This window comes from Puma concolor, chromosome B1 (assembly GCF_028749965.1).
Source record: "Puma concolor isolate L17-30 chromosome B1, mPumCon1.1.hap2, whole genome shotgun sequence".
Classification (NCBI taxonomy): domain Eukaryota; kingdom Metazoa; phylum Chordata; class Mammalia; order Carnivora; family Felidae; genus Puma; species Puma concolor.
The window spans coordinates 74,041,947-74,060,406 of NC_141670.1; the positions used below are offsets into that span (position 1 = coordinate 74,041,947).

General features: G+C 37.4%; 1 protein-coding gene across 1 annotated transcript in view; it reads left to right on the forward strand.

Moving 5' to 3' along the window:
* DCHS2 (dachsous cadherin-related 2) overlaps positions 1 to 18,460 on the forward strand; it is a 246,661-nt gene that overhangs the window by 195,884 nt on the left and 32,317 nt on the right. The window contains exon 14 of the mRNA XM_025921776.2: positions 15,455 to 15,568. Within this exon, the coding sequence (XP_025777561.2) occupies positions 15,455 to 15,568 (114 nt within the window). The remainder of the gene's footprint in view (positions 1 to 15,454; positions 15,569 to 18,460) is intronic.

The window sequence follows — 18,460 nt, forward strand, 5'->3', positions numbered from 1 at the left end:
GGAACCCATTAAACATCCAGGTAGGTATACATTTCAAGACACCTGAAGCAATGGGTTGGGACCTCATTATGAAGAGTAAACTATGACATGTTTGAAGGACATAAAGTCTAAATTGAGAGAGAAGCTAAACATTGGGCATATAACAGGAAGGAGAAAGACAGAAGGGAAGGATGACGGTTAAGTAGGCCATTGAGTATGATTAGATGCAACTAACCTGTACCTGGTTCAGCAGGATTTCCTAACCTCCTGTGAAAAACAGTGACCAGGTACATAACATATTGATTGACATTTCAAGCCGGCCAAAGCTTTACTTAGACATGAATTCAGTTCAGACTGCTGGATCATATCATAGACATCAGAAGGTGATTTTTTTTTTTTTTTGCTTTGAATTCCAGTAGTTTTATTTATCTTTTTTTAAATTTGTTTTAATGTTTATTTATTTTTGACACAGAGAGAGCCAGAGCATGAACGGGGGAGGGTCAGAGAGAGGGAGACACAGAATCCGAAGCAGGCTCCAGGCTCTGAGCTGTCAGCACAGAGCCCGACGCAGGGCTCGAACTCGCAGACCATGAGATCATGACCTGAGCCAAAGTCGGAGGCTCAACCGACTAAGCCACCCAGGCGCCCCAAGAATTCCAGTAGTTTTAAAAGACTGTAAATCCATTGATTAGTCCTAGAATGGCCTTGATATAAATTATTTAATAACATTTTATAGGCTCCAGCATTATTTCCTCCCAAATATGTCTTTAGTTTTTCATTTTGTTTTCAAATGAAAAACATGTCCCTTTTGGAAGCTTAAATTTTCCATGGGCTACTCAAATATCCTATCAGTAGGCATCAATTAACATCTTGAAAATTCTTTGTTGTATTATCATAAATTTTCATCACTCCAAACTAATTTTAACATTTAAATGTTCTTTTAAGAAAATTAAAAGTTAAAACAAATAGCCCTAATGTATTTATATTTGTTTAACATTTCTTTCTGGCCAAGCCCACAGATTTGAGTTTTGATTAACATTGCATTCATCTACGAATAATGTTAAATGTAACACCAACTGTTTAAAATGATATATAGTTCAGTATATAGTTCCCATTTAAAAGCAACTCTTTGGTAGGTAAAATCTCTTTAAGAGTTGGTCATGATGTATTCACTTATTCACAGAAAGAGTCACTCTCCAGGATACCAGTTGTCCATAAGAGAGAGAGACCACCCGTACAGCAACATGAGAAAAAGAGTTGAAATTCAAGTGATTCCCCACTCTTTACACTTGCCACTGTTCCTCTTCAAACTAGATGAGAGGGAATATAACTGTCCTGAATTTTTTGAAGTGAAAAATAAACCACTTGGTTGCCTGTGGTGTTTCAATCCATTCAACAATTTCAGTGGACCTTCTGGAAGCCACCATTTATTTCTTGTTTCACTCCCAATGCTTTGGGTATCCTGAGGAAGATGAATCAGTAGTCACAGTCCCTAGTGTGGATTATTCTCAGCTTCATGCATTTCTTTTAGTTACCATGAGGGGAAAATATGAAATTATGAACTGTATCGATATGGTGCTTGAAAGTAAATACTCAGACCTTAAAAATCTTGAGATAACATTAAAACATGATGATGTACAGGGGCATTCTAACTAGTGAATTATGCATATTTAATTTTGTATCATAAACGCATCTGATCTTGATAGTTTGGAGGGCAACCCCTTCTTCTTTGGTCCTTTGGCAGTAGGTCCAGTAACTTTTGGCTCTTACTCTTGGTAGACTGGGCACATGTATGTAGAGTGTGGTGTGATAGGAGTTGGTGTAGCTGAGTGGGTCACCACCATTCTCCACTCACAGTGTATGAGCTGTCCTTCTCCTCCTATAAAGTGGAAATGATAAGGATTTCCTCACAGGGCTACTGTAAGGATTAAATGAGGTCATGTAGTGTACTAGTCATTTTTTAAATTGTTATTATTACTATTCTCCTTCTGTCTCAAATCTTTCATTGAATTCTTTAAAGTTCACTGGGTATAAATTCTTACCAGAGCAACCAGTTGTTACACAGCAATAATATAACAACAGTGAAATGCTTTCAGGTTTTAAAGCCCTACCATTCCATTCCACTCCATTTTGTCTCCAAACAAGATAGCAATCATACTTTCCAAGGTGACAAAGCTCCCATAACTATGGAAGTTATGGGAAGAGTTCCCATAATCTGTGTCATCTATAATTTTGGAACAGGGCCCAACATATACATTTTTATGATAATGACAAAAGGGGAAGTAATTATGTATCACCTGTCACCCCTTTTTCATTTTATTTAAGGCCAGTCTCATATTTGGAATGAAACTCATTGGAATGAGTGCTATCTAACTAGCCCAGTATGGCATTTCATCACCTTACCTATGACTAAGATAGCTCTGGAGGAGATAGAGAAGAGTACCTTCGATGAGGTCAGTCTGTCTCAGAGCAAGATAAACATCTCAAAAGGCAGCTTTCATCTTTGGAAATTAACCCCAGTCTCACATCTGGGCCTCAGCCATTATAGGCTCAACACCTCATCTTATTAACAAGCCAGGGAGTTACTTCCCCCAGGGTTGGAACTTATTAACCAATATGAAGGAGACTGATACACAGACCAGAATGTCAGTTTTTAGGTATATGAAAAACTATATTTGCCATGTGGATTACAACAGTCCTGCCAGGATGAGCAGGTCTCTCTTTCTAGGAGAAAGGACACAGGAAGCCACACTGTAATCAGAAAGTTGTTACAAGTTATTGCTTATTAATCCTAAACAGTTGAAGAGGCTCTCTTGAGCTTTCCAGTGTGATCTTGATGACCTTTAGATTGTTGAAACAGTGACAAAACAGGTTTTATACCTAGCTGACTTTGAAGTCTTGTGAAGGCCTGGGGAGAAATCTGAGTTAGGAAGTTAGGAGGGTACTGTGGTAATCCACATGATGAATGAGCACAAAGTTACCTGGGGAGATTTGATTTGATTTGATTTGATTTGATTTGATTTATTTTTAAGTTTATTCATTTATTTTGAGAGAGAAAGAGAGAGAGAGAACATGCACAAGCAGAGGAGCGGCAGAGAGAGAGAGAGAGAAGGGGAGGGAGACAATCCCAAGCAGGCTCTGCACAGAGCCCCACATAGGGCTCAATCATTGGGAGATCATGACCTGACCCAACATCAAGAGTTGGTCGCTTAACTGACTGAGCCACCCAGGCGCCCCTGAGGAGCTTTTAAAAATTACCTCTACCTAGACATCCACAACCCCCACGCAATTAGATGAGATTTTTGAAGGTACATCAGGCATTGTGAATGGGTAGAAACTCCCATGTAATTATGCATGCAAGCCAAAGGTGGAGGTAGAGAGAGGGCCTAGAAGAAATGCAAAGTAACAGCAGTATTTTGCAAGGGTTGAAGTAACGCATCTACCAAAGAGACTGAGGTGTAGGGGCTGGCCAGGGCATCACCGAAAGTCTGGGAAGGTAGTGTTAGAGAAGCAGGAAGGTGATGGGTTCAAAAGGCAGGGAGTGGTCAACAATTTCTAATTTGCAGCAGAGGTTAAGTAAGATAAGGACGGAAAAGTGAGAGCTAGTTTAGTTGGAGGTCTGTCCCCAGTGCAGAAGTGCATGAGGTGGTCGGCTGCTACCCAGCACTCAGAAAACCTCTCCTTCACGGGGTAGGGGAGTGTTTCTGGGGATGGTCTGAGGATGCCATCTTGATACAAGGAGGTAAGGACACAGTAGAAAGGAAGGCATGTCTGAAAAGATAAGTCCATGCATCGAGTATAAAGGATAAGACAATAAGAGAAAAAGACACAATTAGCAACATGAGGAGCATCCGGAAAGGAGGTTCTGTAGAGTAGGTCCACCTTGGTGAAAGAGTTCAGGATTTGGCAGAGAATAGAGGCCAGGAATGGAGACCACCAACATGCACTCCAGAGTCAACTGCAGCTGCTTACAAGGAATTATGTGCAGCCAGATAAAATTTAGCAACTTCAGGGAGGATCGGAAACATTAGGGTGAACTAAGTCACTAGAACTATTTTAGAAGCTAAGGTCCAGTGAGGTGCAGAGCGAGCGGGGATGAGAAGTTCAGTCTGTTTTCAAAGGCTTGGCTGTGAACGGTAACAAAGGACCATGGCAGTGGCTTGAAGAGTCTTGAAGATCAGAGGGGCATTTTGTTTTGTTTTTGAAAGCCAGAAGAGATTTGGAATTTGCGATTTATAGCACTGTTAAGTTTACTGAGAAATCTCATTTATATTTGAGTATAAAACGGGAATAAAACACTTGGAAATATCAGGATTTCTTTTCTTTCCTTTTTGTTTTCAATTAGCATCTATTATTTGTGGATGTTGAACCCTGATTTCAGATTTTTATATTTTGAGGACAGCAATGCATCTCCCTCAAGCTGTGACAATCAAATGGAATCATTAAAATACTTGATTACAGTATTCATTATGTGGCAGCTAAAAACATCTTAGATGGCGTTTCTTTAATCTAAGTAAAACATATTTTTAAGATTTTTAAGACATTGGCTTTGTTTCTTGAAGTAATTGGAAATGTGCCAGGTATCTAACCACCAATGTTGAGAAGTACTTGTATTGAAAAATTGTGCAACCTTTCTTTCTGGACATATGCAGGCTCTGGATTCTAGCTGGCTCAGGGATGCCCAGGAGCTGGAAAGGAGCAAAAGGACAGCTCTTGAAAACGAAGGGAAATTGGAGTCTGGTCATCAACCTGGGGGTGCAAACTAGACAGGGAATCATTGGAAAATGAGGGGAGATTAACAGCCTCAGGTCTGCAGACAAGATTTGAGATTCTGATCCAACAGTGAAGCAACACTGAAAATTCTCAAGCTCATGCTTTAAATACAGTCTTCTGTAAATCACAAAATGAGAGAGGTAGTAGGAACATCAGGGAGTCACTTTAACACCTGCCTTTCTCTAAGTTGTTATAAGTGAATTTCAAATGATTCAGTGCATCCATTTATAGATAATCTTCCCTTTAAAAACTTTGGCCACCAAAATCTGTAACCCCATTAAAAATACATTTCAGACTTCATCAATTTTGTTGACTTCTCGTTTCATGTATTAATTCTGTCTTGGTTTTCTGACACATCTCTCTTTTCCTAAAGCTCATAAGAGGTCAATAAGCACTTTTCATAGCTTCCTCTATTAATTTCCTTAAGGTGTTCACAAAAGCAAATGTGTTCAAGATTGCATAGCATTTACATTTCAAAACATGGTTTTCATCTGTTCACAAATTTTGGAAAATTATTTATTTTGAGATTTTCCATGCTTTGTCTCATCCCAGGGGTGAATTCTTTGGAAAGCTTTAGTAACATATGTGCAGTCATTTCTGATGATGGGAAGAGGAAAATCAATTTTTCTTCCTTTTCTAATTGTGGTAAGAGACACATAACAGAAAATCTACCATTGTAAATAATCATTTTTAAGTGCACTGTATGGTAGTGATAACAATAGGCCCGTCATTGTGCAGTGGATTTCTAGAACATTTTCGTCTTTCAAAACGGAAATTATACTCATTGAACAACTTTTTCCCTTCCCTCCAGCTTCTAGCAACCGCCATTCTACTTCTGCTGCTCAGGGTGTGGCTACTTTAGATACCTCGTATAAGTGGAGTCAATGAAGTATTTGTCTTTTTGTGACTGGCTTATTCACAAAATCAAGGTTCCTCAGTGCCTATGACAGGATTTCCTTCTTGTTAAAGGCTGAATAATGCTTTATTGTATGTATACACTACATTTCTTTATCCCCTCATCCATCCAAGGACATTTAGATTATTTCTATCTCTTGGCTGTTATAAAAAATGTTGCAGCGAACATGGATATGCAGGTATCCCTTTGATGTCTTATTTTCAGCTCTTTGGATATATGCACCCAGGTGGGATTTCTGGATATATGACAGCTTTAATTTTAATTTTTGGAGAAACTTTCATACTGTGTTCCATAGGGGCTACACCATTTTATAACACCACCAGCAGTGTCCAAGGATTCCAATTTCTACATATCCTCACCAACACTCATTATTTTCTGTTTTGCTTTTGTTTTTGTTTTCTAACACCCATCCTAACTGAAGTGAGGTGATACCTTGTGGTTTCGATTTGCATTTCCCTGATGATTAGTGATACTGAGCATCTTTTAAAAATCTGTTGGTCATTTTGGGACACCTGGGCCACTCAGTCGGTTAAGCTTCCAACTCTTGATTTTGGCTCGCGTCATGATCTCAAGGTTTGTGAATTAGAGCCCCGCACTGGGCTCCGTGCTGACAGAGTGGAGCCTGCTTGGGATTCTCTCTCTCCCTCTCTCTCTCTCTCTCTCTCTTCCTTCCCCTCCCCTGCTTGTGCTCTCCTCTGAAATTAAATAAATAAACATTAAAAAAAAAGAAAATATGCATGGGGATTTCTTTCTGGAATCTTTGTTCTGTTCTATTCGTCTCTCTATATCTGGCCAGTACCATACTGTTTTGATTACTCTAGCTCTGCACTATTGAAGTTAGTAAGTGTGACACCTTCTGCTGTTTGGTTGTTTTTTCCCTCATGATTATTTTGGCTATTTGGAAGCATTTGAGATTCTATGTGAATATTAAAATTCTTTTTTTCTGTTTCTGTAAAAAAAAGCCATTGAGATTTTGATATGGATTGCACTGATTCTGTAGATTGTTTTGGGTGGTGTAGACATTTTAATAACATTAAGTCTTCCACTCCTCATGGAGTGGCTACAGAATGTCTTTCCATGTATTTGTGTCTTCTATAATTTATTTTAGCAATGTTTTATAGTTTTTAGTGTATAAGACTTTCACCTCATTGGTTAAATTTATCCCAATTTTTTTCATGCTATTGTAAACGGGATTGTTTTCCGAATTTCTTTTTTCAGATTGTGCATTGTTAGTGCATAGAAACACAAGTGATTTTGTATTCTACAACTTTGCTGAATTCATATATTAGTTCTAACTAGTGTGTGAGTGTGTGTGTGTGTGTGTGTGTGTGTTTAATCTATAGAGTTTTCTACATTAGGTTCTACATAGATCATGTCATCTAAAAGCAAGGATCATTTTATTCTTGTTTTCTGATTTTGATGCTTGTAAGTTCAAAGCCTGATTTCTTTGGCTAGGACTTTCAGTACTATATGTAGCAAAGAAGTTGCGAGAGTGGGCATTCTTGCCTTGTTCTTAGTTGAAAAGCTTTTCGATTTCACTGTTGAGTAAGAATGTTAGAGCTGTGGACTTTTCTTATATGGCCTTTATTATGTATGGTAATTTCCTTCTGTTCCTAGTTTATTGAGTGTGTTTATCATGAGTGTGTTGAATTTTGCCAAATGTTTTTTCTGTGTGTATTGAGATGATCATGTGATTTTTACTCTTTATTCTGTTAAGGTGGTGTATCACACTGATTGATTTTCATACATTGAACTATCATTGCATCCCAGGAATAAATCTCACATTGTTATGACATGTGATCCTTTTAATGTGCTGTTGAATTCGGTTTGCTGGTATTTTGTTGAGGATCTTTGCATTTATATTCATCAGGGGTAGATTTCTTGTAGTGTCTCTGATTTTGGCATCAGAGTAATGCTGGCCTCATAAAATAAGTTTGGAAGTGTTGTCTTCAATATTTTGGAAGAGTTTGAGAATGATTGGTGTTAATTCTTCTTTAAATGTTTGGTAGACTTCACCAGTGAAGCCATCTGGTTCTCTTTATGGGGAGGTTTTGATTATTGATTCAGTCTTCTTACTAGTAATATATACATCTGTTCAGATTTTTTTCTTTCTGTAAATTCAATTTTGGTAGGGTGTGTGTTTCTAGAAATATGTTCTTTTCTCCTAGGTTATCTTATTTGGGTGTATCATTGTTCATAATAGTCTCTTATGATACCTTTTATTTCTGTGGCATCACTTGTAATATCTCCTCTTTCATTTCTAGTTTTTGTTACTTGAGTCTTTTTACTTTTTTTGTCTAGGCTAAGGATTTGTCAATTTTGCTGACTTTTTATATTTTATTTATTTTGAGAGAGAGAGAGAGAGAGAGAGAGAGAGAGAGAGAGAGAGCCCAAGTGGGAAGGGGCAGAGAAAGAGGGAGAGAGAGAATCCCAAGCAGTCTCCACACTGTCCACGTGGAGCCCAATGCGGTGCTCGAACTCATGAACCACAAGATCATAACCAGAGCAGAAATCAGGTGCTTCACTAACTAAGCTACCAAGGTGCCCCAATTTTGCTGATTTTTTTAAAAAAACTTACTTTAAGTGATTTTTCCTCGTTTGTTTACTGTTTTTCACTTATTTCTGTTTTCACTTATTTCTGTCCTAATATTTATTATTTCTTTCTGCTAACTTTGCTTTTAGTTCCATTTTCTAGTCCGTTGGGGTGTAAATTAGGTTGTTGATGTGCAGTCTTTCTTCTTTTTTTAATGTAGGCATTTATTGCTGTAAAATTCTTTCAGCATTGTTTTTTGCTGCAGCCCATGTTTTGGTATATTGTGTTTTTGTTTCATTTATTTCAAGACATTATCTAATTATCCTTTAGATTTCTTCTTTGACCTGCTAGTTGTTTAAGAGTTGTTATTTAATTTCCATGTGTCTGTGAATATTCCAGTTTTCCTTTGCTGTTGATTTCTACTTTCATTCCATTGTAGTTAGAAAAGATACTTGGTATGATTTTAATATTCTTAAATCTGTTACGACTCCTGTTGTTCCCTAACATGTCATCTGTCCTGGAGAATGTGCACTTGAGGAACAAGTGGGAACACATAAAACACTTGAGGGTGTGTATTATGCTGTTGTTGGGTAGAGTGTTCCATGTATGTCTCTTTGGTCCAATTTCTATATTATTCAAGTCCTTCATTTCTTCATTGATTTTCTAACTGTTTGATCTGTCCATTATTTAAAGTGAGGTATTGAAATCTTCTACTATTATGTTACTATCTGCTTCTCCCTTCAATTCCATCAGTATTTTCTTCATATATATGTGTGTTCTGCTGTTAAGTGCATATATATTTATAATTGTTTTATCTTCCTGGTGAATAGAACTTTTTGTGTAGTGTCCTTATTTGTCTCGTGACAGTTTCTGGCTTGCACTCTATTTTGTCGGATGTAAGTATAACCTCCCCTGTTTTCTTTTGGATATTATTTGCATGGAATATCTTTTCCCACCTTTCTACTTGTGGCCTATCCCTGTCTTTATATCTAAAGTGAGTTTTTTGGTGGTAGTATATACTTGGATCTTGTTTTTTTAATCCATTCAGCTATTCCATGTGTCTTGATTGAGGAGTTTCATCCATCTAGATTTTTAAAAATTACTGATAGGAAGGACTTAATACAGCCGTTTTTTTTTTTTTTTTGTTTTGTTTTTGTTTTTTTTTTTTTTTTCAACGTTTATTTATTTATTTTTGGGACAGAGAGAGACAGAGCATGAACGGGGGAGGGGCAGCGAGAGAGGGAGACACAGAATCGGAAACAGGCTCCAGGCTCCGAGCCATCAGCCCAGAGCCTGACGCGGGGCTCGAACTCACGGACCGCGAGATCGTGACCTGGCTGAAGTCGGACGCTTAACCGACTGCGCCACCCAGGCGCCCCAATACAGCCGTTTTTATACTGTTTTATGTAGGGGCACCTGGGTGGCTTAGTCGCTGAAGCATCCGACTTCAGCTCAGGTCATGATCTCGTGGTTCGTGGGTTCAAGCCCCACGCCGGGCTCTGTGCTGTGACAGCTTTGGAGTCTGCTTTGGATTCTCTGTCTCCCTCTTTCTCTGCCCCTCCCCCACTCATGCTCTGTCTCTCTGTCTCTCTCTCTCTCAAAAATAAAACATTAAAGTTTTTTAAAATTGTTTTGTGTATGTTTTTAATTTTGTTCTTTTCTTCTCTTGCCACCTTCCCTTATTTCATTAGTTTTTGTACTGACATGTTTTGGGTCCCTTCTTATTTCCTTTTGCATTTCATCTATAAATAATTTATTTGTGGTTACCATAGGGATTACATAACACATCTAATAGCTTTAACAATCTATTTTAAACCAGTAACAATTAATTTCAATCACATACAAAAAACTGTCCCTTTACTTCTCCCTCCCACTTCATTACTGATTTCATAAATTACCTCTTTTAGTATTTTTATCCATTAACATAGTTTTATAGTTATACTGATTTCTTATGCTTTTATCTCTAAACTTTACACCAGAATTAAAATGATCTATGTACCACCATTACAGTGTTATGAGATTTGGTATTTGTATATTTACCTTTACCAGAGAGCTTCATATTTTCATATGCTTTTATGTTGCTATCTAATGTCCTTTCATTGCAACTGGAAACATTCAGTCTTTCTTGTCAGGTAGGTTTAGTGGTGATGAGCTCTCTCAGCTTTTGTTTACCTGAGAAGATCTTTATTTCTTTCTCATCTCTAAAGGGCAGTTTTGCTGGATATAGTATTCTTGGTGGCAGGTTTTTTTCTTTCAGACCTTTGAATATATCCTACCACTCCCTTCTGGCCTGGAGTTTTCATGAAGGTTTTTTGGTCTATATACTATTGTTGTTCATTCAATGTCTCTATAAGGGATGAGGTCTAGGTCTTTCTATTCAGCCATCTTGCTGATGTCACTCCCACTTTTTGTCTTAAATGATTGAAATATGTTCAGTATTTCAGTGGCTGGATGATTAAGAGATATTGGATAGTTTAAAATCATCGAAATGTTTAAAAAATCTCAAGTCAGTCATCAATAAAATGCTTGCACTGCTTAGAAATGACAAAAGTAAAACTAGAATTATTTACTCATGGGTAGCTCTGAATAAAATGTTTTTATTGTTACTTCATCTAAAAATTTCCACGAATTTTGATTTTTATACTCACATAACATTGTTACACAATTCTGCTTTTATCTATTTTTTAAAAATATTTAATCCCTTTATTTTATTTTTTTTAATGTTTATTTATTTTTGAGAGAGACAGAAACAGAATGCAAGTGGGTTAGGGGCAGAGAGAGAGGGAGGCACAGAATCAGAAGCAAGCTCCAGGCACTGAGCTGTCAGCCCAGAGCCTGATGGGGGGCTCGAACTCATGAGCCGTGAAATCATGACCTGAGCTGAAGTCAGACGCTCAACCAACTGAGCCACCCAGGCGCCCCCTAATCCCTTTATTTTTGAGAGAGAGAGCATGTGCACATGAACATACACACGAGTAAGAGAAGAGCAAAGAGAATTCCAAGCAGGCTCCACGCTGTAAGCACAGAGCTAATGCAGGGCTCAATCCCATGAACTGTGAGATTGTGACCTGAGCTGAAATCCAGTTGGACGCTTAACTAACTGAGCCACCCAGCCACCCCCATAATTCTGCTTTTGAATAGATAGTTCACTGCTGCTGTAGATGGTATTTGTTTTTTTTTAATGTTTATTTTTTATTTTATTTTTGAGACAGAGAGAGAGAGAGACAGAGTGTGAGCAGGGGAGGGGCAGAGAGAGGGAGAGACAGAATCTGAAGCAGGTTCCAGGCTCCGGGCTGTCAGCCCAGAGCCCAATGCAGGGCTCGAACTTGCGAACCGAGAGATCATGACCTGAGCCGAAGTCGGAGGCTTAACTGATTGAGCCACCCATGTACCCCTGATATTAGTTTTTTAACTGTATTTTTGTAAAGAAAAAAACCAAGAACATGGAATGTATTACACTTTTGATGCAATGTTACATTTACAGTGAAATTCATAAAAGCTGAAAATGTAAATTTTTCTATATGTTTCAGTTGCCTGATGGGATTTAAAGGTACAGTGTTGGTTTTCATTTTATCATTCCTACCTTGGTGTGAAATGAGCAGTAATTGTAAAACTTCTCTAGATGTCCAGAGAAAGACTTTTACTTAAAATGTGCACAATAAGCCAAGACTTAGAAGGATTCAAGGCCCATTAGTTATTTCCTCTTTTTGGGGGTAGTCTCAAATTTAACTTCATCCAAGGAAGAACATATATAACTATTTGTAGCTTTTTGCTGACGTTAGCATCTACTTTGAAATATTTTCATCGAATGAAATTCTTCGTGTGCTACAATTTCACTTGATATCATGAACATTTTATTTGCAATAAAAATAGGATTGTTCCTTTTCTAAGAGAAGCCATCTGTGATTCTTATTTACAGTTCTTTGCTCATCTGTGTTCTTTTACATGTAAGCTATCTCCATGTTTTCTTTTGTAATCGGGTATATAATTAAAGCATCCTAACCCATAGAGAAAAGGCTGTCAGCAAGACTTACGTCTTTTTTTGTACATAACCGTTTCTCTTATTACTGCCGTTCTTAAGAATATACAACTAGCCAGTTGAAATAAAATTTCCTGTGTTTAAAAACTAAATTGTATTGTAAGCACAGAATTGTGATTACGCACCGAAAGTAAAACATACTGCACTACTGGGAAGGCATATTCCTACCGAAAATGTAAGGCATTTTTATATTAGTCATACGTCTCCTAACATGTAGTAAAATAAGTATCAGATTATGATGCAGCTTGAAAGAGTCTCAACATGTGCAGCAACTTGATGCCACGAGGATTAATTAAAATCCTTTACATTGTCACCAAATGACTTCATAATCGGCTTGAAACGAACCACCACTTGGAAGCCTCAAAAAATGGTTTTAAAACTTTGTCACAGTTTATGTTAAACATAATGTTTTTAAAGAGAGTAATATATCCAGTTTTGCTTTTCCCATTCTTTCTCCATAATGAATTCTATTTTATGTCTTTTTTCAATGAATTTTCAATTTCGTGAACAGTGTCATATACTTGTTTCCTTAAATATGTATAGCGATCACTGCATTTTTCTTTGAGTGTTAAGTGTTGAAAAGGCTCCTGGGGAATATATTATCTGTTCCAGGGCCTTTTCTTTCTTCTCTTCTCTTTAGTGAAACCCTTTTTAGTATCCAGAAAAAAGCAGATCTATTGATTTGGCCTGGTTTAGGGATTGTTTTTACTGTACCTTTGAGCAAGATGGCTTTCAAGCTTGGTCCCTGGGGCCTGCGCAGTAGAAGTCAATGAGGAGGCCCAGCAGAGGCCCAGAATAGGTGTTTTTTTTTTTTTTTTTTTAGCTACTGCAAATTCCACTATCAGATATTGTGTTATAGCAGTGAGGCATATATATATATATATATATATATATATATATATATATATATATATATACATATATACACATACACATATATATATATATATATGTATGTGTATATATGTATATATATATATATGCCTTTTTTTTTCCCCATAGTTGCTGTTGGTTTAGAAGGGTCCTGTGGGCAGAGAGGTATTCTTCTAGCCTCTCAGGCTAGAACACTTCAGTGAGCATCTCCATCTCTTACTTCCTCTGTCTCTTCTATTACCTCCTTTCTTCCCATACTTTTTGGGCACCTATTATGTACAAAGGGACAAACTTTTAATATAGGGAACAATGTGATTGATTCTCGAAAAGGCATGCTATGCGTAAGAAAACAGCCCCTCTGATTTTCAAGTATATGAAACTTTAGAGGCAAAACTTATCTGGAGTTGCAGAAATATATGGAACACAAATATGCAGGAAACCTCCTGTGCTCTCACAGAATTAAGTCCAATTTAGTGGAAAGATAAGATTGGTCTTCGAGTGTGTTAAGTACAAGTCCCTGGATGAAAAAGAAGTACCACAGTCTAGGTGCCAGAAGGGCTGATAACAAAAAGGAGAGATTTGTCTTCTCTATCAGGGTTGGTAAATGAGCAGGCTCAGAATTGTAGTCAGGCCACAGCTGTGTTTTGTTCGACCCATGTGATGGCTTATGTTTTTCCCCTAAATTAAGTTATGTTCTGACATTTATGGATTGGGAGATTTCACATGAAAACAAATATGAATTTTTGAGCTTCTCTTGACCAGAATTTAAAACGTCCTAAAGCCTGTTTTCTCTTCCCTACTGGCAGCAATGAGTTGAAGCTGAGTGCCTCAGGCACATCAGACAGTCTCTTGCTTTTTCCACCCATCTGTCTTCTTCATTTGCCCATGCTCTTACTTTTACCGAAGGCATCTGAGTTAATGATCCCTGCTGTGTGCTCCTCTCTGACACCACGTCAGCACCTGTGTTCTTCTCAAATGTTCCCTTTCAGTTTTCTTCTTGTGCCAATAAGCACGAGAAGACTCACATCATCAGACATCAGGGAAATTAAAATTAAAACCACAATGAGATACTACCACACATCCATTAGAATGACTAAAATTAAGAAGACCAGTGGATATGGAGCAACTAGAATTCTCATATGTTGCTAGCAGGAACGTAAAATGGTATAGTATCACTTTGGAAAATAGTTGGACAGTTTTTTATAAAGTTAAACATACACTCACTGTATGTGTTTACCCATGAGGAATGAAAACATATGTCCACACAAACACTGTTACATGGATGTTTATAGCAGCTGTATTCATAATAGCCTCAAACTAAAAGCAATCCAAATGTCCATATAGAAAAATGTATCAACACATTGTGGTATGTCCATTCAGTAGAATATACTCTACAGCAAAAATGGAATGAACTCAATATTTGATTCTACAAAAATAATGCCAATCAAAAGAAGACAGATACTGTATAAGTTGTATGTGTATGAAATTTTAGAAGCAAAACAAAGTAATAGTAAATCAGTGATTGTCTAGCACCGGAAGTAATAGGAAACTGGCTATGGAAAGTCACAAGGGAATTTTTTGGAGTGATAGAAATACTCTACATCTTGATCATGATGGTCGTTACACAGGTGCATATAGTTGTTCAAACACACATAAGAGTATACTTCAGATATGTGTATATTGTTGTATATAAATGTTACCTTAATAAAGTTGATTAAATAAAAAATAATTATAAAAAACTAAAAAGATGGGCAACTAAAAGAGGAGGACAAATGGACAACCTGGAGAGGAAGTAAAACAGAAACAGCAAAGGGCATGAGATATTACACATGAAGACAGCAAAGTGCTGACTTGGGGCCCAAATGGATTCTTGAGAACCTTCCAGTGAAATCCCAGTTCTAATCACATTGTTGCCTCCCTCAGTGCTTGCTAATTCTTCCTTCGTGCTGATAATCAGTCTGTTCCTATCATTTGAAATGTCATACGTCTGCCTTCCCCGCTAAAAAAGTGTTTTCTGTCACATTACCTTGTTTATTCTTCCAGGGAACTTAGCACATCAGAAATCTACTTTGATTATGTATTTGTTTAATGGTTTATTGTCTGTCTCCTTCCGTTAGCTAATCACCATGAGATTGAGATCTTTTCTAACTTACTACTCTGTCTCTAGCACCTGGCATGGGATCTAGCTTATTGAAGACTCTCAATGACTAATCATTGAATGAAGGAACAAATGAAAATGTAGTAAGCAAATAATAAGTACCCAGTGTTTGCTCTGGTTTTTCCCTGAAATTTTCTTTTCCTAAAGTTTTTTCTTTTTTTTTTTTCAACCTAATTTTTGCAGGTACTTCTATTGTGACTGTAAAAGCTGTTGCTCCTGACCCAATACAAGACAGCATTAAATATTCAATTTTTAGTGGAAACGAAGATGGGGTTTTTTCCCTGTGCTCCAACTCAGGTAATCCTTCTGTTTCCTGTAATAACTTTATTTCCTGCTCCATTTAATGTTACCAGTAAGAAATACTTCTGCAAAGGAAACTCAAAATTTGAAAGGTAGAAACATGAGAGGAATATATTTGAAAAGGTAAACAAGAAACAAATTTTTTATGGTAGCTGATGAGAAATTGTGAGAAATCAAGATCACTTCTTTACTTACACGTACTTGCTAAGAATCCTGTTCTTCACATTTCCAAATTAGGCAGTATCTAGCCTACCCTTTGAATTTTCGAAGACAAATTGGTTTCTACTTATAACTGTCTCATCTATTTGGGGCAGTGGGAGATATAGTAGGGAGACCATCAATATTGAGTTTGAATTGAAAATAACCACACATGTCTAGCCATAGGGCATTTTCACCATGAGATTCTTCTTAATGCGCCACTGAATGTCAACAATGCAACAAAAAAGGACAGCTGGAAAGGTTTCTGTGTGGTGGTAAAGAAATTACTTCCAAATACAGCATGTATTAAATTTAGCTTTAATAAGACCATTATTGTGTTTTAAATGAATACCAATTGATTATTTGAAACATACTTTTTGACCAACAACTAGATACATATCTACTGCTGCATTGTCAAACCTCAAGAAGAATGTTTTTAATAATTTCTATATTACCATACAACTGCTTTATTTAATCTGTACTACATGCACATGGGAAGAATTGAGAAGGGGGTAATTTCTTAAGCAAATGCCTTCTAGTCCCGGGGAGTGTTACGACTTTTTAGTCCACACCACCTTTGGTTGGCAGCCTTTCTGAGGTAGCTCTTCCTCTCTTCTCCCCAACGTCTGGTTCAAGGGTGGTGCAGGAAGCACCTTGTCTGTTGACAGGAGGGTCATTTGCGAACATCACAAAGCCTTAATCTTCTAGTAGTCCGGGTATCTTAAGTTCCGGGAAAGGAGCATAGAATGTTTAGGCATAAGGCCAGTAGCCGAGACTGCACATTTCCCCAGGCTACCCACATCCTTCTGCCACGTCACCCTTAACATGACCCAGGCATGGCCCTAGTTTTTCTAGAGTCTCTCGTCAAACTTCAGGTAAAATATGCCTACAGTTAGTCCAAGGAGGTCATCCACAGATAACTCTTTGCTTTTCAATTAAATATTTGTTTATGTTGAAATTTATTTCAAAATTTTACTGTGAAACAGCTACAAGATGATATGCTAAGACATATAAAACTATTTAATGAGCATGTACTTGCCACCTATCTCCAGAGAGGAGACATTAGTAGAACCTCAGGAAGCCGTCTTGTGTCCCTTCCCTCTCACATCTCTCTTCCTTTATCTGAGGTAGTCTGTAACCAATAATCTGAATTTGGTATTGATCACTGCTTTTTTTTCATTATAATTTTCCCACTGTCTTTGAATCCCTAAACAATATATTATTTCGTTTTACCTTGCTTGAAACATCACAACAGAATCATGCTAACGTACTCTCTTCTATGACTTGATTTCTTTTGCTCAACATTTTTACTGTGACTTATAGTGCATAAACCATTATGCACACATTAATGAGGAGTAGCAAAGAATAAGTAGCAGCCGAGATCATAAAATAGAACACAACCATCATTGGTGCTCCCTCTGGGGCCCTTTTCTGATTGCATCCTTTTCTCTACTGCTCCAGGCTGACTAATGTCCCAACTTCAGGGATAATCACTCCCTCGTGACTTACAGGAAATGCACTTCTATACAATAAAGCTGTTTAAGGTTGCTTATTTTTGAATTTTATATAAATGGATTCATAGTCTATGTATTTTATTGAAATTTGATTCCTTTTATTCAAAATTAGAATCCTTCTTGTTAATGTGTGCAGATGGGTTTCTTTCGTTTTCATTTCTTTGTGGCTTTCAGTTGTCAGTCTATGTCACAACTTATTTATCCATTCCACTGCTGATGGACAGGGAGGTTTTCCTGTGTGGGGATACAATAACAAGCGCTCTTAGGAGAAACCTTGTACGTGTCTTCTGGCACATATGTAAAGAGTTCTCTAGGCCCTAGAGTATAGGCTGGGCATATACATCAGAGGATGCATATGTTCGGCATTACAGATAGTGCCAAATTGTTCTACAAACTGCTTTGTCCCACTTCACGTGCCACCAGCACTGAATGGGGGCAATCGCGGTTGTTTGCGTCCTACTTTCTTATGCCAATCTGGCAGGTACGAAGTGGTATCTCACTGGGGTTGTAATTTGCATTTCTGTATTACTAATGAATCTGAGCATTTTCTATAGTTTATTGGCCATTCCTATTTTCTCCCATATGAAAAATGCAGACTGATATACTTTGCTATTTTTCTACTGGGTTGTTTATGTTTCTCTTTCTGAAGCCTACGGATTTTTAACATATTTTATTAGCATTTGTCCTTTGCTTTTTTTAAATGTTTGTTTATTTTGAGAGAGAGTGAGCAGGGAAGGGGCAGGGGGAAAGGGAGACGGAGAATCCCAAGTAGGCTCTGCGCTGTCAGCACAGGAACCGTGAAATCATGACCTGAGCCAAAATCAAGAGTCAGACACTTAACCAACTGAGCCACCCAGGCACCCCCTTTGTCTGTTTTTTTTTTCTTTTGAAAATTTTTATTTTGTGACTTGTCTTTCACTCTCTTACTGGCACATTTTTATTTTAGTTAGAATTAATCAGCCTTTTACTTTATGATTTTCCCGTTTTGTAGGTGAAGAGACTCTTCCCTATCCTGAGATCATGAATATATTGTTACATTGTCTTTTAAGCTTTTTATAGTTTTCCTGTGTTTCATGTTTACATGTGTAGTGCATCTAGAATTGAGTTTCATGTTTTGCATGAGTTAGGGATAACTTTCCTTTTTCTTTTTCTTCTTTTTTAAAAAGAGGATTACCAG